The following is a 22,227-nucleotide window of genomic DNA, read 5'->3' as shown; positions in this document are numbered from 1 at the left end:
GCCCTTGGCTCTAAATTTCCAACATAGATCTGGTCAAAAGTAACTATGCTACTATCCCAACTGTAGACTGCCATGAAATTTTTTGCTACCACATAATATTTCTAAATACAAGCAAAATGAAGACCAACTTTCAGCTAAAGCACAATATACTACCTGGACCCCAGCAGACACAGCAGTGCTTCTCAACAGAAGCCTCCTAAGCTTTATCTGGCAGCATTTCCATCAGTACTCTGATTCTCCAGGTTCCCACCAGAGTCCCCAATATAATACACAGTATTCAGGAGATGTCTTTTGGTCAGCCTCTCAAAAACTTTTCAAGTTAACTTCCAAGGCTCTTGAGTCATATAACCAAGCAACATAATAACAATAACCCGTCTCTCTCAGTACCAATTTCTGTATTAGTCAAGGTTGTACTAGAAAGAACAGATGTAAAAGAAACAAGATTGGCTTACAGAGTGAGCCACAGAGTCGGATGAAGAAGTTTGCAGAGGGTGTCTACGCACTGGGGGCCAAAGGATTCGATCCAAGGTCTGGAGTTCACCCCAGTGTCTTGTGCAAGTCCACACCAGTAGGCTGATGGGTCTGCAACAGGAGGCCAAAGGCTCTGTGATGAAAGGCTGAAGAGTCTATGCTGGAAAGCTGGAGTCTGTACTGGAAGCCAGGAGGTGAGGTCCTAACCAAAGGCGAGGACTGGAGCTTCTAACCCCCACACTGCTGCTGGGCCGCATCCCTGCCTACAGCTGGCCCCAGCTCCCCAGCTCTGCACTCCTTCGGGTCCTGCCAGCACAGTCCTCTCTAGGGACTGCCCCTGCTCGCTGACATCCCACTCTCTCCCCTTCCACGCACCTCTCCTTTCAGGGTGGCTTCTAGGTCCAACACGGCCCGAACCCTGCCCACAATGACCCTTCAGGACCTCTCCAGTCCCGGACACTTCTTGAGGGTCACAACTCCCAGTCTGGAGGAGACCTCAGCTTTCCTCTCCCTGCTGCTGTGTATCATTCATTCTTGCTGCAGCAGTCGTCCATAGTAGACCCCAAAGGCTGTGCAGTCTCTTTCCACCTCATAAAGAGCCAAACTTGTAGAACCATTTATGCACTGTCTCTTTCCACTTCTCGCCTTCCTTGTCCTTGCATCTTCCAATGACTGTTCCTCACCAGCCCCAACCCAGCCCACGTTCCCCCCCACCCCTTCTGCCATCCACTGCCAAACTCCCGCCCCTCTACAGCAGGGAGTCACCCACCGGTGTGGCTCCTCCCACCAGCCGCCCCGCGTCCCTCCCGGTCGCCAGGCAACCGCCGGCTGATCCCAAGGCAGCTGCAGACTGTCTGGACGACTGGCGACGCCATGGACCTGGTCATTACCCAGGAGCTGGCCCGCGCGGAGAGCCACGAAGGTGAGCCCGGGGCCACTGACCCGCCGCTAGAAGACCCCAGAATCCCCGTCCTTGAGAGCCTGGGGTCCCCAGATCCCCAAAGAGGGGGAAATCCCAGGGACTCCTGCCTCTGGTTTATAGGAGCGATCCTTTGAGGCCAGCCGTTGAAGGCCTTGAATTCGGGATTGCCTGGAGCACAGGTGACCCTACGGCCTTGCTGCTTGGGCCTGTGGCTGGCTGAGCCCCTGAGGGCGGAGTTCTGAGGTGGGAGGGCCCTAGGAGCCCGTCCTGAAGTGCAGGTGCTGGTGGCTCGGGCCGCTGGTCCCCCGGACAGGACCACGGGTCACGGAAGTCAGACCTCCAACTCCTCTGTCACCCCTTGCCCAACAGATGCTGATTCCTTGAAGCGAGCCTACGAGCTAATCAAGTCGGCCAACCTGGGAAAGTCAGAGTTCGACCCCTCAGAAAGCTTCAGTCCCGACTTGTTTGTGCTCTGTGCTGAACAGGCGCTCAAGGTGGACAGACCCAGCCCAAGGAGGGCTGCCGGATTCCTGGGGTTTCTGGGCTCAGACGCTGGTTGGAGGACAAGTGGGTGGGTCGTCCTTCTTAAGTGCACCCCAGCCTGTCCTCAGGGGTATTCCATCTGCACAGCATCTTTCCAGCTCCTGGAGGCATGTTGTCTTGCAGATGGGACAGCTAGAGATGAGCGAGGGCTGCATCCAGATGTACTTCAAGGTGAAGGGGCCAGTCACCCAGTTTCTGGGCCGGGCGCACCTGTGCAGGGCCCAGCTGTGTGCCCCGAAGTCCTCGGACAACCTGGTGAGCACATGGAAGCCCCTACTTCTCAGCTTTCAGCCTCTGCCGCCTCCACAGGGTGACTAGCCCAGTCTTAAACTAGTCATAGTTCAGCAAATGGAGTTAAGTAGCCAAATTCGTTTTCACCGTGCTGTGAAATCATACCATTTCCTGCTTGTGCTTCTTCCTCAGGGCACGCACTGCTTGTCAGGTGCATGACGTGTGCATTATGACACTTTGACTCTGGCGTAACCTTCAGTTGCCCTATACACCTGCAGTGATCCCCAAGCTGAGTAAAGGGAACCTAGGGGCACATGGGCACCCTAAAACACAGGCAGCTGTGTTTTCTGATGAAGCCCAGTCCTGCACCCCAAGTGTGCATCAACCCATATTCCAGCCTGGTCTCAGTGAGAGAGTCTGTGGAAGTGACCACAAGCAGCAGTGGGTGCCTCGGTGGCAGATTCAATTTAATTACACATTCTTCATGTTGTTTTAGGAAGAGTTTGAACACTGTGTGACTCAGTACATGAAGGCTATAAACTTTGCAAAAGGAGAACGCAGGTAGGCGTCCTGAGCTGTGTATTCCTAAATGACTATATAAAAGGCCAGAATTTACTGAGTGGTCCAATCTATTTGGCCAATCAGGGTTTTCCCTTTGTTTTCATTTTGTGTTTTTAATTAGCTTATGGCCATAAGCTCATCTCGTTAGCGTGGAAAAGCAGACCATACATACAAAGTTTCCACAGCACTACATCTTCTTGAGAGTTTTCGCAATTGTCAGAATCTGTTTTTTCTGTGCACCTGCCTTCTGACCTGCACCCTGGGATCCTACTCCCAGTCTTGAAGGGTCCACATCTCCAGTGTGAGGGGACCATGCTCTTGGCTTCCTCAGGTGGCTGCCCACCACTCTGGAGGGCTGTCCGAGCCAACCCGCCTGCATCTGTACAAGTGAGTCACTGAAACTCCAACTCAGTTTTTCTACTCAGTTAACGCTGAGTATAACAAATATGATTACTGACATGATTAGGCTTGAACACAAACTGATGTTAGTGCAGCAGGTATGATGGGAAGCAGCATTTGAAGCTGCTTTCGCTATAAATCCCAGGTTCATTCCCTCATTCCTCCAGTGTCCACTGCTCGTCTGTTGATGGTCCTTTCTGGCCATATCTTGTGTAGGTGCTTGGGATTCAGGGCCCAGATCCACAGAGCCTCCCTCCATGGAAACAGAGGAATGAGGGGACCTGACCCTGAAACAAAGATCCTAAGAACAAGGGGTGTCTCCAAAAGGAACCATGTCCCACATGATGAATCCGGGAGTCTGAGTAACCTGGGGAAGAACCCAGCTGGTGCTCTACTGCAGGAGTTTTAGGGATCACCCACCAGGAGATGGTGGGCGATCAGGATCTTGAGAAAGTTGGCAGAGACACCGTTAGGAAGTGGTATGGGTGTCACTTGGGAGCAACCGGCTGGTGTTGGGGGAGGAGGAGACAACCAAGTAGTCCCATTGGATGGGACAGGAGTCAATCAAAGGAAACTTAGGAAGAGGATGACCAGGGAGAGGATAAGTTGTTTTCCAACATGACAAAGATTCCAGGGAGACAGCAGAGAAAGGGCTCATCTCAGCCAGAGGAATGTGCTTGTGGCACCTGCCCTTCCCTCTTTCCCTTGGAGGAGCTGTGACCCAGAGAAGAATCCTCCAAGGCCAGACTTATATGACTGCTGGCCACCCTAATGTCCTTCCTCTTGTGTGCGTCTTGAGTAGCACTGGACTGTGTGGTAGTCAGCAGTAAGATGTCATCCTGCACCCGAGGCCCCAGAGGACAGAGCTGTCCACTGCAGAGAACAGCCCTAGAGTAAGAAAGCTCAGTGGCTCCCCTCCTTAAATCTTCTAGGTGGTGCTCGGCAAGGGAAGCCCAGATGTTTGAGAAACAACTTTTCTCACTTCTCCGGTCCCCTGACTTCACAGTTTATAGTCCCCAAATGTTCCTTCGCACTCTGCCTGAGCCTCTTTCCTTTCACTTAGCTCCTGGCAGACTCCTGGTCACCTTTTAGGCCACAGCAAGATCTCACCTCCTCCAGGAAACCTTCCATACCCCTCCCTCTCTTCCTTACTGATATATTTTTGTGGGGTGCCGATCCACTTGTGGAATAGCGAAATGAAAGGATCCTGGCCTGAGCTCAGGAGTTATGGCCATGTCATCACTGTGGACTGGACTGGAGTTCCATCTGGTGTGAGCAGGGCCATCCAGGAATGTCTATGCATCCTGGTGCACATGCAGACTGGGAGAAAGCACCACAGACAGGGCTGCCACCCTCTGCAAAAGACAGTGAAGCCATTTCAGTGGACTGGGAAACAGGGGGCCCTGACCTTGTGGCTTCCCTACTGACTTCCTCTCCCCGGTCGCAGGTACTACTTCCTGGTGTACAATGCCTCAGTACTGTACTGGCACATGGTGAGGCCATTTCTCAAGCCTGGGTATCACCACCTTGTGATCCCCAGCCTCTCCCAAATCGTCAGTGTGTTAAATCAGACCGAGGAAGAAGACAAGGAATGGCAGGCTGAGCTGATGCTGTGAGTGCTGTGCCCACTCTTGGGTGCTGGGCAGGGTGCTAACGTGTCTCTCCCTTCTGGGTTATGATTTTGTGTTGCCAGGCTGTGTATCACTTACTTATCTTCCCTAGTTGGGACTGAGTTTGTATTTTGCTGGAAGGTTGTTTTCAGAATCTATGGGTGGTTCTTACCAACGACATTTCTATTGATGACAGAGAAATATATTAAGATGCAAAGAACCCGTCACTAGTTCTGGTTCATGGTTCTGAAATCTTAATGTAGTAAACTCTTAATGAGGTAGATGTTTTGGCAGATAGTTAAACCAGTAAGCACCACATCCAGGTATTCAGGTAGCCTTGCACTACTCTGTGGGTCAGTGCAGGGTGGGTCCGTCATCAAAGAACTGGTCATTGTACCTCCTGGGCTGAAAGGGGACCTGCCAGAGGTTTTGTGTCCTGGGCCACTCTGTGAGGACAGTGGCTGGGTAGATGCTGACTGTGAGGATCCCCATTGTGCCACTGCCAAAGACTTACCCCCAAGTCCAAATCCAGGCCTGCATATTTTGGTGCCTGCTTGTGGGTATTTGGGGAGTCTCAAAAGAAAGTAAACATAGATGTGATCTTTCTTTAAGATGTCACTTTCAAATGTCATAGGTAATTAAAATGCCAAGAATTCCTGTTCTGTTGTCTATGGTAACGTGTTTCTTGGCTCCCACTGGCCCTTCTTGGTGAGCCATGGGCCCTGGCTATGGTTTGGGGAGTTTCCAGGGACTTTTTTTAAAGTTTGTGAAACATAAAAGTCACCAAAGTACAATGTCTTGGGATTTGGAACAGAAAACAATTTCAACAAGGTTTAGTATCCACCATTTTTTATATCATCCAGGGAACTTCTTGAGTGTTATCTTCAGGCTGGAAAAAAGGAAGAAGCTGCCAAGTTTTGCTCCACTGCAGCACCATTTATCAAAGCTCACGTGCCCCAAAAGTATCGACAGATATTCTCCGTTATGGTAAACAGACATCATTAAAGTCACGCATATGGGGCCAAGGATGTAACCTGGTGCAGTGCCTGCCCGGCAGGCACAAGGCCTTGAGTTTGATTCTCAGCACAAAAACAGCAAACAAACAAACAAAAAATACATACAGGAAGTAATTTTTTTTAAAAGTCACTGTTCAGAAAACTAAGCATGAGACCACGAACAAGCCCATTAATTGAGAGAAATAAAAATCACACATATACAAGAGCAAAATGAAAAGAAACAGTGAAAAGAACTAGTGACTTATGCTATGTGAAAGTGTGCACAGATTCATTTTTGAAAACAAGACTTTTGCTTTCATTGTTATTGTCTGAATATTTCTTTTAAACAATAACAATGTCTCCTCCACGGGGCTGTCCTCTGCATTGGATTTTCAAAGAAATTAACAGGAAAGTTATAAAGAGACAAGTAATTACTATGTACTATGTCCTGAAAGTGTTCATCAGTTATTAATTTTTATGTATAAAAATCAGGTTAAGTTACATCAAAAAACTAAATGTAAATATTAATGAGAAGGTACATTTTAATTAAAATATTGATTTTAGAAGGAGAATTAAATGATATTATCTTGATAAATCTGAATCTTTACAGAACTACTTCTCTGAATGCAAATTAATGTTCTGTCCCATTTTATGGCAGGTTCGTCATGAATTAATGGATGAACATCAGTTGAAGGAAGAAAAGAAAAATTCCATTAGCCTGGCGGTCTCTTTCCACATTAACACACTAAAAGCGTGAGTAGTTTTGAGAGAAAGCAAAGGTTGAGTTTTCTGAGGAGTGAGCTCAGGAAACCTGGCCCCTTCGCGGGGGTGCCCTGTGTCAGTGGGCAGCGTTTGGAAGCTGGCTGAGGTGGCCTGGAAGAGCAGGAACCCCTACTCTTGCCCTAGCTTCCCTCATTACTGAGCACAGGCCTGTGAGGACACCAGCAGCAACAGGAAACTTGTGCAAGTGAATAAAGTCCCACACCTGAGTCAGCTGTTCCTCACAAGCCACGGCAGATGAGGCAGAGACTGACCATGTGGGCTGACAAGACAAGAGCAGGGCTCTGGTGAAATTTGGTGGGGTTGAGCAGAGGGGAAGAGAGAGAGGAAATGTACCCAGGGAGAAGGAGGAGTCTTCTCAGGTGTTTTCCTTAAGGGGCCTGGTTTGTAACTATAGAGTGAGCTTGTGTGCACGGGGTAAGGGCATGTGAAGAGGTCATGTGTTTGGTGCCCAGGAGGTTCCGGGATCCCAGGGAGTTTGGTGAGGAGTGAGTTGGTGAGCTCAGGGGAGCACTTCTGAGAGGTAGGCGCTGGGACAGTAAGAGAAGCCAACTGTTCCCAAGCAGGGCCCGGTACAGTGCTGACCTTGGCAGCCAGGCCTGCGCTTATTTCCTGGGGTGCATCCTTCAGTGATTAGGAAGAAGGAGCAACCCCTGGGAGGGAGGAGGGAGGAGGAGGGAAGAGAACTGGAAAAGATCAGAAGACAGGAAGAGAGATGCTTCAGAGCCCTGCTCAGTGCAACACACAGGTTCATAGACTTGCACGGAGTTTCCCCTAGAATAATTTTAATAGGTCGCACAGGCCCATAATCCCAGAACTCGGGAGGCTGAGGCAGGAGGATTGTCGTGAGTTTAAGGCCAGCCTGGACTACATAGTGAGACCTTGTCTCAAAATAAAAACAAAACAAAATAAATAACTTTAATAAATTTGAAAGTATTTTTTTGTCATTTAATATTTTAATTGATTCTAGAAAATTGGACAAAAATGTTTTACCAGAAAACACCAACCAAATTCTGGAGAATACTTATAAACGTTTAGATCATTTTAACCACCAGCGCTTTCCTTCGATCAGAGAAGAAAAGTAAGTGTGTTCCCACTTTTTCATCTACATGATCTGTGTGCAGAATTCATTAAGTATTGAAAAATGTGAAAAGAATAAGCCTAGCAAAAGCCAGCCGGGTGAATATTTAGTGTATTTCCTTCTGGTCTTTTTGGTATTGAGGTTTGTCGTGTTTGGGACCCTCGGGATATCTAACTTCATATCCTGCTTTGAAAAATCAAATTTAACCTCCGAGCATAAGCATTTTCAAGTTATTATTGTATTCTACACATTTCTGAATAGCTACCCAGCTTATCACATGGGAGAAGGCATTTTTTTTAACACCTCACAGGCATTCATTTCAGTTGTGGGCTTCCTGGAATCTTCTGAACACTGGTCAGAGCTTGAAAATCCTGGGCTCTTCCAGAGTAGGATCTGAGCCGGAGGCAGAGCGAAGGGTCTGGAGCATAGTTATCCTAATGTGTCTTTACAGAGGGAAAGGGCGCTTGTTCCACCCCAGGGTCTGTTTTGTTACATCCTCACTAGCACTGTATTAATTTAAGAGAAGGGGTTCTTGTTAATATGGGAGGCTGGAATTGTTTTACTGTTTTGAGTTTAATTTGCGTGTCTCATCACCAGTGATGTTTAATGCTCTGCTGTGTTTGGGAGCACCTCTTTGGAGAATTTATCTTTTGAATTCTCAGTGATTATCCCATTCACCTGTGTCTGCTCCTACTATCAGAAACATTGTGACCCTTGCTTGCTATAATTATTTTGGATATTTTTCACTTTATCATTGGATCATTCATTTGGGAGTGTAATATTTTGAACTGTACTCTCCAGAAAGATACAGTATGCCCAAGACTTAGTCCTCAACTCCTGCCAGTAGGATCTTATTTGAGAGCAAGTGTTGACAGATTTAAGTTAGGATAAGGGCATACTGAATTAGGGTGAGCCCTCCTTCCCATGACTGGCAGTCTTTTAACAAGAGGAAAATTTCAACATAGAAACACACAGAGGAAAGGCTATCTAACAATAGAGGCAAGATTCAATATCCCGGGCTGCTGGCAGTCACCAAAAACTGAAGACACAAGAAGGATCCTCCAATGGAGCCCTTGGACAGAGTGTAGCTCAGGGACACCTTGACTTGAGGTCTGGCCTTCAGAACCATCAGACAATGTATTAAGGTATCCAGTGTGCAGCAATTTGTTAGGACAGCCCAGGAAACTAATACACAGAGGGTATTAGTTATCTGTGACTGTGACAAATGACACAAACTCTGCAGCTTAAAGCATGTATTGTGTTTATTGCTGGCAATGTCTGTGAGGCAGGAATCCTGTCTAGCTGCAAGCAAAGTCTTACTGCCTCAGATCTCTTCTGGCAGCTAGACTGAAGCAGGAGCAATTCCCAGCTCATATGGCTGCTGGCAGTATTCATTTTCTATGGACGAAGGCCCACATGACATCAGCCTATGACAGCGGCCAGACCAGAGCCAGCAAAAAAGAGCGCCAGCTAGCACACAGATGTGCAGGCAGTGGAGGCAGTGGCCTCTGCTGCACGTCGAGTTCTATTACTAGATGTAAGTTCCTCAGAGGAAGGGCACAAAGGAGGCAGGACCCTGGGCCCCAGGGATGCTACAGCTGGAATGGGCAGGGCGTAAAGCAGAAGGACAAAATACTCTTTGGACTGGGCTCTTTTGGTTTTTAGGTCGTCTACCACGTCAGTCACAGCTGACCCTTCGGGGGGTTTGTGTGAACAAAGTGTGCTTGTATACAAACATGTGTGTGTGTGTGTGTGTGTGTGTGTGTGTGTGTGTGTGTGTGTGCATCTTCCTGGAAGGAAGTTCACGTCAGCCATCTAATTCTTCAGTTTTTCTGCCTGAAGTTAGATCGAACTGGGCCAAGGTTCCAGCATCCTCTTCTGTGTCTGCATACTTCCGGGCAGGGGTCTCACGATGGTGCAAGCAACCCCTTTCTGGAAGTCCACTCGTTAGCCCCTTAGAACAATAATGAGAAAGTTCAAGAGATGGGCGCGCTGCGCAACACAGGCACATAAGGAAGCTCGCTTCTGCCCCCTTGTGGTCCCTCTCAGCCTGCCAGGTGAAAAGTCGCTCCCTTATTTTCTGCTGACACTGAACCTTTTCTTGCATATTTACAGGCATTTTTCCTTTTGTTGAGTTTCTGTTCAGTTTTTTTAACCTGAAATTTTCAAATTAGGGTATAAACCTAGGTACAGTTCACTCACAAGTTCTCTTTATGTTAAGAGTTGAGTCCTTTGCCTCCACTAAATTACAAATTGTCCCAGTTTACCATTTTGTAATATTTTTTGATTTACAGAAATACAAAAATTATTTAATACAAAATAATTTGGGCTAACATTTACTCCCACCACTCCTGAGCTAAATCCTGACAGTCTCGTGCATTATCTTCCCAAGAGAGACACACTGGCAGCCCTCACTTCTGTCAGCCTTTTGCCTGGTGGATTCTTCCTCCATTCATGAGGCTGTGGAAGTCCTCCCCATCCTGGCAGTGATGAGAAAAGGGCTCTGCCCCTTCCCGCGCTGCCCGTGGCTCTGCCGCTGTATGAACTTCTAGCTTTAGTGCTTCGCATTTACAAGGATATCCAGGTCAGCTCAGATTTGCATTTTACTATGTGCCTTGCATTCCATTCCTGCTCTTGGGGAGAAACCGTGCTTCTCCTTCTTGCTTGCTAGAAGGCCACCCTGCCCATTGCTGAGCTGCCCCTTGGTAATGTCAGGTCCTTCCCATATCCCAAAGAGCCTTGGAGCCTTCCAAACACTATGTGGGCCCTGCTAACATTTCACTTGCGACACTGTGTCTGGAATTCTGAGTGGAGGAAAAATTTTATGTTTAAAACCATAATGGTCTGAAAACCAAGGATTCGCCCCTTCACAGATTCTTTTTTCTTGACCTGTTTGACACCCCATGCTTAAGTACAGGCAGGACACAGAGATCAGAGGTCAGAGGGCCAGGCTTTTGGAGACCCAGAGCCTAAGCAAGTTTGCAGGGAGTGCTTAGGAGAAGGAGCCCTGCCCCCTATCCCCTCCTTCACAAAGTGGGCTCCTGCCCAGAAAAGCCCAAGGCTGGAAAAAAAGATGGCAAATCCATACTTGTGGTTCTTTACGGGCCAGGTGTTGTCTTTCTATGTGAGTCAGGGACACCGTGTAGGAAAGGCAGAAAAGATGTGACTTCCCACCCCAGGGGACATTTGGCTGCATTTGGAGACCCTTTATGGAGATCACTGCTGGGACTGTTGCTGGTATCCAGTGGACAGCAACCTGGGATATGGCTGAGTCTCTGCAATGCTCAGAGGGCATTTCTCCACAGGATAGATTGATTTGGACCCAAAGGCCAAGTGCAAAGGCGAGGAAGCCCTGGCCTGTCAGTGTGCAGAACCACTCTCTTCTTTCTACAGGTTAATGAGAAGTCTTAAGATGGGGTAATTTCATCCACAATCTTCATTCTTTTTTGAAGTCATTTCAGCCATCCTAGATCTCCAGATTCTGATTAGATGTAACTGCAGCCTGTAGATGTCGCAAAGACCCTGACTGGTGATTGTGAATGCTGCTGATGACACTCCCCATATGCCTGTCACACAAGGAAAAAGCCTGGCCCTGCATCAGGAAAACAAGTTTCTTCCTGTGTGGCCTTTTCCTTCCCTGAGCCTGGAAATGTGGCTAGTGAGTGTCTCACCACGTGGCTGTGCAGGGTGTCATGTGTGACAGTGCATCAGTGCCTGTGCCGCCCCTGGGCTCTGTGCATGACCTGACAGGGCCCATCACAGGAGCCTTTTTAGTCTATTATTTAATTTTATTTATTATTTTATTTCTTAATTGAGCAGAATGTCGTTGCCTGTTTCCTCTGTTGTGCAAGGGAATCTTTTCTGTTCCCCGGTTGAACCAGTGTCCCTTTTCTTTCTTTTCAGAGTCCTCTTGCTTTTTGAATTAGCTCACCTTTCTCTGAACTTGAAACATGAAGACATAGCCTCTCACTGCCTGTCGGACCTGAAGAAAATTGCAACAAATGTAAGTGTCCTAATGACCCTTGTTTACCAAAGAGGCAAGGAAGCAGCTCACAAAAGTATGGCCAGAAGGGCTGCAAATGTGTCCTCATCTTCACAGGCATCTTGTAGCTGTGGTGATGTGGACTTTACTGTTGTGCATGTGTGCCTTTCTCCTCACGCTTGTCACTGCCTCAGATCCCTTGTACCACCAGTGGTTCATCTAGGGTACATTTGAAGGCTGCATACTATTCCACAGCAGTCATGCAACCCTCCACATGACATTTAAACTATATACTTTTTGCTTATTTCATACAAGGCTTCAATGAACATTTTTGATCTAAAACTCTTTTATTTGCTTTTTAAGATTTTCCCCTAAAGTAGTTGCAAAAACATGGAATACTAGGGAATTCACATGGATAAGATTTTTTTTTAACATATACACATGACAACATTGCCCTCCAGGGACAGTTTAAGGGCGTGTACCTAAAGCACTGAATCTAGGTGCCTCAGGCTGGTTGGCTTTGTAACTGAGGGGAAGGCGGGGTGAGCTGTGGAAGGCTCTGCCATGGAGCAGAGGGTTATTAAGCCACCTGTGTGTTGCTCCATACCACAGGGAAAGTTAGACAGTGAGACCACACACTGGAGCATCGCCTCCTCCTGTCCTCACTAAGCACCTACTGTGTTTACCCGAGCTACCTGTGATTATCAACACCAATTGACACAAATAATGCTGTAAGACTTGGCACAGACAAGAAGCAGTTTATTTAGCAAAAGGGAAATAGATCATAGTCATAATTGTGGTGATCTAGAAACTATTTTTAAATAAACTTTATTTGGATCTTAATAATCATGTAACCCTTGGATAGGACTGTCCACTGTGGGGTGGAGGTCCAGTTGAGGTTGGGATGTGGCCAGACAGCACTGTGCATGCTGGGAGGTACTACTGAGTTCTGTGGCTGCCTGGTGCCTCCCTTCTGGGTTTCTGTGACACAGGAGCCCACGCATAGCACTGTTAGCCTAACACCTGGGCCTGGCCCATTTCCAGCCCTCACAAACCCCAGGAGTCCTCCTTTTCTCCATGAGCCCTGAGTTGTGTCTCTATAAAATGGCAACCATGTCAGGGGCTGAGGGTTTAGCTCAGCGGCATAAGCGCCTGCCTTGCAAGTGTGCGGTCGTGAGTTCGATCCCTGGTACCGATAAAAAGGAACAAGACCAAAAAAAAAAAAAAAAAAAAAAAATGGCGGGCTGGAGATTTAGCTCAGCGGCATAAGCACCTGCCTTGCAAGCAGGCAGTCGTGAGTTTGATCCCTGGTACTGATAAAAAAAAAAAAAAAAATGGCAACCATGTCAAGGCCTGTCTCCTGGGACGGGAACCCTGCTTTCGACATGGAGAGGGGAGACACATGGGCATGAGTGGCTGCTGACAGGGTGCTGCTGTGAGGGAGGCTCATGACACTGCATAGCTTTCAACACCCTGTGCCTGTGCCTGTGCCTGTGCCTGTGCCTGTGCCTGTGCCAAGTGGGCCCAACTGCCTCAGTTCCGGGCCTCTGTCCTTTGCTTTTTGCCCACAGCCCCTGCCCATCCCACAGGCCTCCCCTCAACCACCTACTAAAATCAGCCTGCTCTGGATCTCCATGCAGTGCTGGGCCCTATGGCTGGAGAGTCCAAGAGCCAGGGCACTCCTATGGGTTAGTATAGAAAAACACCCCCAGAAAGAGGAGCCACTGTACCAGGGAAGAAGCCGCAATTGAATTCTTAACTTCTGACGTTTTAAAGCCCTCTTTACAGAAACAGACCAAAAATAAAGCAAAAGCAAACACATACTGCTGTTACAGCTTGTGAGGTTAGATTTTTATCTAGGGTTCTTTAAAACATCTACATCAATAAAAGAATTAGAGATATAAGTTTAGAAGGAGAAACAAAGTTATTTTATTGGAAATTGAAAAGAAATAGGAAACAAAATCACTTTATTGGAAAAGGGAGAGAAATATGGAGATAAGTAGCTGCCTTCTCAGAGTAAGGTAGGAAATTTTGAGCCAGAACTTGAGAGTCTTTGTCCTCTGCCCCTTTTATCACATGACAAGGAAGAGACTGGTCCCCTTGAGAGCTATTATAGCTTGATTGGCTATTCTGGGCTCTAAGATCCCTAATCTGGCCACTGCCCACCTGTGTATTCTAGGGTAAACTCTGGTCTTTTCATGTTGTTCAGATGCTTATCTTATGAGATTTATAATAGAGCCCCACATTCAAAGACGAGTTAGCAAAAATAGATACTGTAGCAGGAGATGCTGCCCTCTCCAGCGAGCATATCTCACTTTGTTAGCTGCCCAGGTAATAGTTCTGGTTACAGTTCCTGTACCTTCAGCTCCTAGAAACTACTGGCCACTGTGATACATAGCTGGTCACTATGATGCACATTTTAAGAACCAGTCAAAGATAGCTAAATACTCTGCCTCTGTACGTCCCCTTTCAAATCCATAAAACCTTCCCTCCCTAGGCCTTCAGGGCCTGATATTTGAGGAATAATCCTAATCAGTGCCCATCCACATAAAATAAATCTGCCTCCAAATCCAAGGTGCCCTTTCAGTGTTTCTGCTTGCCATTCTAATGTACATACATATTAGTGTAATAATATGGCAAGAGAATAATAGAATATATGTACCTATATAAGTGTGCAAGTGTCTAGGTATCAGTGCACATTTTATATACTGAATTTTTTTATAATCTAGCTCCCCCTCTACTTTAGTTTCTTTTTGTGCTTAATTGGAGGTGGGAGGAGGAGGACGTTGAGCCTTAGCATGAGGAAAGCCAGGCCAGGCGGCCTTATCGCTCTGTTTTTCTCTCTCTAGCAGGGTTTAACCTTTTATTTGTCAGAAACCTCAGTGAGGCCCCTTAACTTCCCTACACCTCTCCGTGATTGTCCAGGTTCCGGTGAATCTTTACTCAAATGGGGAAGTTGTGCACGAGTGGTACAAATGTAATGAGACAATGTATGGAGTCCTACCAGAGGGCGTAAAGGGGCCACATTGATGCTCAGGCCTGAAGCAACTAAAAGCAAATGAAATGTGTGTAACTGTGATTGTTTTAAGGCACTGAACTGTAGATGGTGAGGGAAAGTAAAATTGGAGAGGTTAAAAACAAATAGGGGAACTCCTGTGACGGCTGACTGCCTGGAGCCTGTGGGCTACAAGGAGTAAGGAGACCCCAAGTGGGAGGTGATGGTCTGTCTGCTGACCAGGGACAAGGCAGCTGCAAGCCCCAAAAACAGAGGTCTAGGGAGGAGTGAGCCACACAAGATTCAAGCTCTGGGGGTCTACGAACAGCCTTGTGAGCGGGCTGCACCTGCCTGACAAGTTCCAGGTCATGAGCTCAATTCCTGGTACCAAAAAAAAAAATCTCTTTCTGCCTGAAAATGGCCTTGTGTCTTCAGGAAAGGGCTGACCACATGCCTGTGAGGAAACTACCTAAGATAGGAAAGTAACCACTATTTGGTGAAATGAGACAAAGGAATACTCTGCGGAATCACTCAGTGCAAGAATCCTTTCACCTACTTCAGGAAAAACCTCAATATTTTGGAGCCTCAGGTAGAAGGGCCTGGCATCCAATAAAAACCATCACACATGTAAAAAGGTAGAAAAATACAGTCCCTCGTGAGAAGAAAAGCCAGGCAATCAAGACCAACCAAGAAATGACACAGGTTACAAGATCAGTTGACATTAGCAGATATTAGAGCAATTATTGTAATTGTATCTGATATGTTCAAGAAGGTAGAAAAAAGATGGAAAATTTATGTTAAGCAGAAACACAGATGATACATGAAATACCAAAATGAACTCTAAAGATGAAAACTACATTGTCCTAGATGGAAATAACTAGATAGACTTAAAACAGATTAGACATTTTAGCAGAAAGAGGAGCAGCCAGAAGGTAGAGCAGTGGGAATGCCTCAAAATGAAACAGAAGAAACACTGAGACTGTTCGGAGCTTCAGTGAGCCAGAGGCAACTTCCGGCAGGGTAATAAACATGCAGCGGAATCCCTGAAGGAGAGTGAGAAAGAGGAAACGGGAAAAATACGGAAGACATAATGGCCAAAAATGCTACGCTTGATAACTGTTGAAAAAGTGGGGAGAAAAGATACCTTGTACTGGGAACTAAAGAATGGCAGCAGGTTTCTTGCTGCGAACAATAAAACCAAAAGGCAAAATTCTTTATATCACAAGAATAAAAGCCAGTCACCCTAAATTCTACACCCAGAGAAATCTTTCAAAACCAAAAGGAAAAGTGAGTCTGCCTCTGTATTTCCCTTTTCAAGTCCCTAAAACCTTCCCGCCCCAGCCCTTCAGGGCCTGATAGTTCGGGAATGATCCTAATCAGTGCTCGCTACATAAGAAATCTTTCCACATACAGAAACTGAAAGAGTTTGATCTCCACTTCCAGAGACTGTAGAAGAAATTATTCAGGCAAGAGGAAGATGTATCTACAGAAATCCGATCTACACAGTGCAGTGCAGATCAGCGAAAGACCTTTACAAAGACAGTGAGGCTGTTCTGTGGGGTTTTGGATGGATTGAGGAAGGTGTATGACACGAGTGGCAGAATGGCAGGAGGGGAGAGATGACTGTGTGCAGGTGAAAAGTTTTCACATGCTGAAGAGTTGCACTTAGCTGTGCATGGAACAGGGCCCCTTCTCTGCAGACTCAGGTAGACAGACAGTGTGCACTCTGGGCCCTGAAGCAGGCATTGGAGTAGCACTGGACATGTAGCTAATAAAGTAACAAAGAAGACATTGTGGAACCAAAAAAGATCATCAGTTAATTCAAAATAAGACCAAAGATAAGACGAACAATAAATAAAAGATGGGACAAATAGAAAATAAATGTTGTGCTGTCAGTAGGGTATAGTTGATTAAATCCAATCATGTTATAACCACATTAATTGTTAATGTTTAGCTATTCCAGTAAAAAGGCAAATATTGTCATGTTAGGGAAGAGCAGATGCCTATAAGAAACCCACTTTCAGTGTGAGATACAGTGAAAGCTAAAGGATGGGGAGGAATACTGTGCTCACACCACCACATGTACCCGTGCTTATGTTAATATACACACACCGTGCTCATACTAATACATGTACTCCATGTTCGTGCTAATACATGGCTGCCTGCTCACACAAACACACACGTGCATTGCTCATGCTGACACACACATCCCACAGTGACACTAATGCACATGTGCAGTCTCACACTAACACGCAACACTGCAACACTAAGGGAAAACAAGCTGGAGTGGCGATGTTCACACTACCCAGAATGTTTGATTTTATACAAAAGTGGTAGTGATACAGAGCATCACCTTATATGGTAAAACATATCAGAACAGGGAACAATCCTCAAAGTTTGTATACATACAATATTTTAAAATAAATGAAACAAAAATTGATAGAACTGTGGGGACAAATAGACAAACCCCACAGTTAACACCAGTGACTTGCACATTCTGCTCTGACCAATAAAATAACTAGACAGAGAATCAGCAAAGATATAAAAGATTTAGTCAACTTGACCTGTGACCGACCCAAAACAGAGCACTGTACACTCAAATACACAGAGTAAGATAGCTTATATTCTAGACTGAAAATGCATAAATTGAAACGTATTCTAATCAAATTATTCACTGACCACAATGGAATTAAATTTGAAATCAACAGCAGACCCGAAAAATTCTAAATATTTGGAAACTAACCTACACATTTCTAAATAGTCCACAAGTCAAAAAAAAAAAAAAAGCTGCAAAATGAAAATTAGGTGGTATTTTGAGCTAAGTGAAAATTAAAACACACATCAAAAGTCTGGGGATGCTGCTGAGGAGTATTTACAAGAATCTATGTGCTCAGCTCCTATCTTAGGAAACTGAAAGAAAATAAAATGAATGAAATAAAAAGAAAGCAGATGAGTATCAAAACTGAAAGGCTAGAAACAGATACAGTAAAAATGGTGGTGCCAAAAGATTTACTGAGAAAACAGAATTAGCAAACCCCTTCCCGGACTGATCAGGGATAAAAAAACATGAGTTATTAGGAACTAGAGATAGGACATCACTACAGATTCTAGAACTATTAAGAAGATAAAAAGAGGATATTGTGAACAACTTTATCTCAATAAATTTGAAGATATATATGGCCAAAAAAATAGAAAAGCTCACACACAGAAAGACACTGAACATAATTAATTGTGTGGTTCACCACACAACTATCAAAAGGACTAAAATTGAAAGACTGACCATACCAAGTGCTGGAGAGGATGTAGAGATGATAGAGGAGAAATAATACAACTCTTGACCTGCTAAATGTCAGATATACTGAGTTCATGTTCCCAAAAATTGAAAAATAAATTCTTTTTATGTGTTTTTTTTAAAAAAGAGAATAAGACAGAATAAAACCAATCAAAACAAACCAGTGTAAGTGATATAGCATTTCAAAACATTACAAAATCAACAATAGTTGCCATAATGCCTTTTTTGTCTTCAAAATAGCTACAGATAACTTCTGAAGTAATAAAAATGAAACAAAACCCAATAGAATAGAAACAATAATAACAAAACAATGAATACAATAAAGGACTTCAAAACAAGCCAATAGCAAATCTAAAATGGCTACCATAATATATCTTGCCATCTTTGAAATAACTGTTCATGCCATCGGATTTAACATAAAACAAAAAGAATAAAACCCAACCCAACAAAACAATGGAAATGATATAGGACTTCCAAACAAGACCATAAGGAATCAATAATGGCTACCACCCTCAGGAGATATCCCTAGGTGTCACACTGTGTACCGCTATCCTCTGAACCCATGATTAGACCACTGGCCCTAGACCTGCAATGTTAAGACAACACCAAAGTCTTTATATGCTTTAATTTAGTGATATGGACAACTGTTTCTGGGACGATAATGTGTAGCCTGTTAACTGGTGATTAAGTACTTTATATATTTTTTTTCTAGAAATACTGTACTATTTGTACCCTTTTACTGCATTGTGTTTTTTTATGTCTTTTTTTTTCTTCTCTCTTTAAATTAAAAAAAAAAGAAAGAAAGAAAAAAGAAAACACCAAAGCACCACAGGCAGCCAATTGCATGTCACCTCCACAGCTATCACCACAGCCTGTATTTCTCTGGATCAGCCAGTCACTTATAGGAGTGAGAGGGAGGGGCACTTCTTGTTTGTCAGCCCACATGCCAGAAGGGACAGGAGTCTGGCTGTCTCTAGACTGGTGGCAGCCTGCACATGGCTCTGATTCCCAGATGGGGCATGTTTCCTGGTGTGGCCTTGTTCTCTCTCCTCCCAGTCCATAAAACGGCTTTACTCATGAGGAGAGGCTTGGATTTGGCTGTCCCCAGTCCCGTGGTGGCTCTCACATGGCACTGGTTCCCAGGCGGGGCTTGCTTCTTGGTGTCTGAGGAATAAATTCTGAGGAACAATAGAGCTTAAGAGTAGGAAAACTTTACTTAAAAAGATAGATCCTGAGAGACAGGAAAGGACCAAAATGTGGGTTGTCAAGGAGCCGGCTGTTTTTCTTTCTTTCTTTCTTTCTTTCTTTCTTTTGAGACAGGTTTTCTTTATGTAGTTCAGGCGGCTTTGAACTCACTTTGAAGCCCATGCTGGCCTGGAATATGCAGCAGGCCTCCTGCTTCAGCCTCCAGAGTGCTGGGATTACAGGTATACACCACCATGCCCAGCAGGAGCCCAGTTTTTAAAGGAAGTTTTATAGTGCAAAATCATAAAGTCGATACTACATGGTTCAAAATTATGATTAACCAATAAGATCGTAAGTATAGCCATTTAGGTAATATTGATCTAACAGGGAAGCAGGTTTTACAGCAAGTGTACGTGAAAAAAAACAAAGACTTTTTTTTAGGAAGAGATGGATCAGGAAGTCTTGGATGTCACACACTGCTGTGACTGATGTCTATTTAGATTTTATTGAACCAGGTGACGCCCTAATATCTTATCCACTAGGGAGGTGCATGGGTCTGGTCATTCTGTCTTTACCTGGAGGCCTGGCGCCTAACAGATGTGCCTTTGGCCACAGTGGTAATGTGTTCTTATCCTCTGCACTTATCCTCTGTTCTTATCCTCCAGGGCCCAGCCCTGTCTGACTGCCTGTAGTGTTTCTACCTAACTTAGCTAACTTAGCTTTCTATGATAAGACACACTTGTGCCTTCACACCATGAGGGTGTAAAATGCTGCAGCCATTTTGAAAAACAGTTTAGCAGTTATGTAAAAAGTTGAGTGTACACTTGCATGAGACCCAGGCATTCTGCCCTCCAAAACAAAGAGTTGCCTTTATCCAGGGCAAAGGAAAGTCTGTGTTCATGCAAACACAGTGTGTCCAGCTTCATGGGCAATGGCAGAAGATGGGTAACAACTCAGATGAGCTACCTGGTGGGACAGATTATCAGGTGGTAACATGCAGTGCAGCAGAATACCACTGAGCAGAAACAGACAAGAGCTAGTGACAGAAGCAGCAACGTGGATGAATCTCTAATGATGCAAGTGGGAAACATAGGCAGAGAAGAGGACTGTGTGACTCCAGTTCTACAAGACATCTTCACTCGGTAAGCAACAGCACAAGGTAGAGACCAGCCAAGACTGCTAGCCCTGAGGAAAGGCAGCATGGCGTGGGGTTTATTGTGCCTGGGAACAGGCAGACAGAGGTTGAAATGCCAGAGAAGATCTTAGTAAACCGCAGTGGTCATATTGTTCTGGATGTTTTGTGCCTCAGAGCACAATGTCCTTGAGGTGTCCAGTGTGAATGCTTGGGTGTCTTTAGATGTTCAGGTGCTGGCAAGATTCTGTGTTTCATCTTATTCTTTTAAGACATCCTGTGCTTGTGGAGGGCACCAATGTTAAACTGAGAACAGTGCCTCTGCTGGCAGACACTTGGGTACTGGGAGAGTCCTGTCAAATCCAGCCTTTCACATTCATTCTGTGTGACTGAGAGAGTAGATCAACAGCTGGAAGGGGCTGGGATGAGCAGGGGTGTGTGGGTATGGGGCACAGCAAACCAGCCAGAGGACTTGTTCATGTCTTCAGTGCCCTGTGAGGGTTTCCTGGGTACATTTCAATAGTCAAGTTTGTGCTTTAAGTATTTGCAGCTTACTGTATTTCAGTTAGACTTTAATGGAGCTATTTAAAAAGTGAATGACCAAACAAGTCAAAATTTGCTAATTATGGTGTGATAAGCCTGTCATTAACTATGCAACAGCCTCCTTGTGACCAGGACACAAAGATGCTTCCTGGTGTGCTTTAAAATGTATCATTGTTATTTCAAAACTACAGTGAAGGTACCTATTTAACTATGATAAAACTAAGAAGAATTTTTAAAACTTAAAAGAAAATACTCCCTCACCATGCTTCTACTCATAAACAACTACTGTTAGGGCTGGGGAACCAGATATGTCTCACACACACACACGCAAACACACGTGGGTGCACACACACATGCACGCACATCACACTGCCCCCTCAGCTGAGGTTGATTTGGGGACTCAAGGACAGGGCACCCCACACTTGATGACAAGTCCTAGAGTTCATGCTACTAATCATGTCAGCTCTGAGCAGGGTTTCTTCATGTGAACTCCAGGTAAACAGTAAATAAAGCAGATTTGCTAAATCTTACAGGAAGATGTTCATGTGAAGCTGGTTTAATTATTTAACACGTTGAAGCCTACTGAAATTAATGAGCATTCCCCTTTCTATCATAAAGATAAAAACAATACTTTCTAGCCTTCTTGGGTAAACGTATGTATCTTTGGAAACATTTAAAGTCTTCTTATATATCGTTCAACCTCCCACATTAATGAAGGTTTTAAGTGGTCTTTTAAGTTAATTGATCGTTTCATTAAAAATCTCTATATATGAAAAAACTTTACAGGATCCTGAGAAGCTGATTGAAATTGAATGTCTGGAGTGTGAATTAGAAGTTTCAAGACTTGAAAGTAAAGTTAAAGTCTACATCCGAGGAGCTGTTGAGGTAAACCTTAACTTGCAGACGTGACACACAGCCCACTCTTCTGCAGGTTTGGGGGGCCAGGGGGTGCACTGAGCTTGTGCTAGGTTTGAGGACACTGAGGCCATGGCCTAGGCTCCACTGCTGGATCCACTGAGCTCTGCCCTAACACCCAGGACAGCAGTGCAGGCCAGCTGTGACTCTGCCTTCTCACCATGGAGGCGCGAAGGCTTGGCTTCCTTTGTGGGAGCACTGGAACTTACACAGTACCCAAGGCACCAGAGCTATTCCTGCTCCTCCCTGGCAGGGCTCCACCTTAGCCTCACTGATACACTGTGGGCTGGGATATGACCCTCCATGGACCATGTCCTCCTGTGGCCTATTTGGAGCTGCACACCCATCCCCCAATTCTAGTAACACTTTCCCAGGGGCAACAGCCTCCTGTGTCCTCATGAGACCTGTTTGTCAGTAAGGGGCAAAGTCACCTCCCACCTCAGCTGCGGGGTTTGCTGGGCTAGGAGAGGAAGGTGCATTTTTAGTTCCTCGTGTGCTATCTGGAACCCAAGGATCGTTTGCAGTGCTCCAGTCTGGTCATTCTGCAGGCAGCTTCCCTTGTGAGGGTGGAATTACAAACAGTGTAAATG

General features: G+C 45.4%; 1 protein-coding gene across 4 annotated transcripts in view; it reads left to right on the top strand.

Annotated features, from left to right (window-relative positions):
- The first annotated feature begins 1,292 nt into the window (after positions 1 to 1,292).
- The window catches only part of Cfap46 (cilia and flagella associated protein 46), a 107,023-nt gene continuing 86,088 nt past the window's right edge, over positions 1,293 to 22,227 (top strand). For all 4 annotated transcript variants that reach the window (XR_010046289.1, XM_023561447.2, XM_023561446.2 and 1 more), the window contains exons 1-10: positions 1,293 to 1,393; positions 1,763 to 1,887; positions 2,060 to 2,191; positions 2,664 to 2,728; positions 4,575 to 4,739; positions 5,601 to 5,724; positions 6,391 to 6,485; positions 7,483 to 7,593; positions 11,497 to 11,596; positions 21,509 to 21,607. Coding sequence is in view for 3 of the 4 variants with exons in the window: in XM_023561447.2 (XP_023417215.2) it covers positions 1,345 to 1,393; positions 1,763 to 1,887; positions 2,060 to 2,191; positions 2,664 to 2,728; positions 4,575 to 4,739; positions 5,601 to 5,724; positions 6,391 to 6,485; positions 7,483 to 7,593; positions 11,497 to 11,596; positions 21,509 to 21,607 (1,065 nt within the window). In the remaining variant the exon portion in view is untranslated. The remainder of the gene's footprint in view (positions 1,394 to 1,762; positions 1,888 to 2,059; positions 2,192 to 2,663; positions 2,729 to 4,574; positions 4,740 to 5,600; positions 5,725 to 6,390; positions 6,486 to 7,482; positions 7,594 to 11,496; positions 11,597 to 21,508; positions 21,608 to 22,227) is intronic.

Source organism: Cavia porcellus, unplaced genomic scaffold (genome assembly GCF_034190915.1).
Source record: "Cavia porcellus strain 051 isolate PalLab524CR breed Dunkin Hartley unplaced genomic scaffold, mCavPor4.1 scaffold_2, whole genome shotgun sequence".
Lineage (NCBI taxonomy): Eukaryota > Metazoa > Chordata > Mammalia > Rodentia > Caviidae > Cavia > Cavia porcellus.
This window is presented reverse-complemented; position numbering and strand designations above follow the sequence as displayed.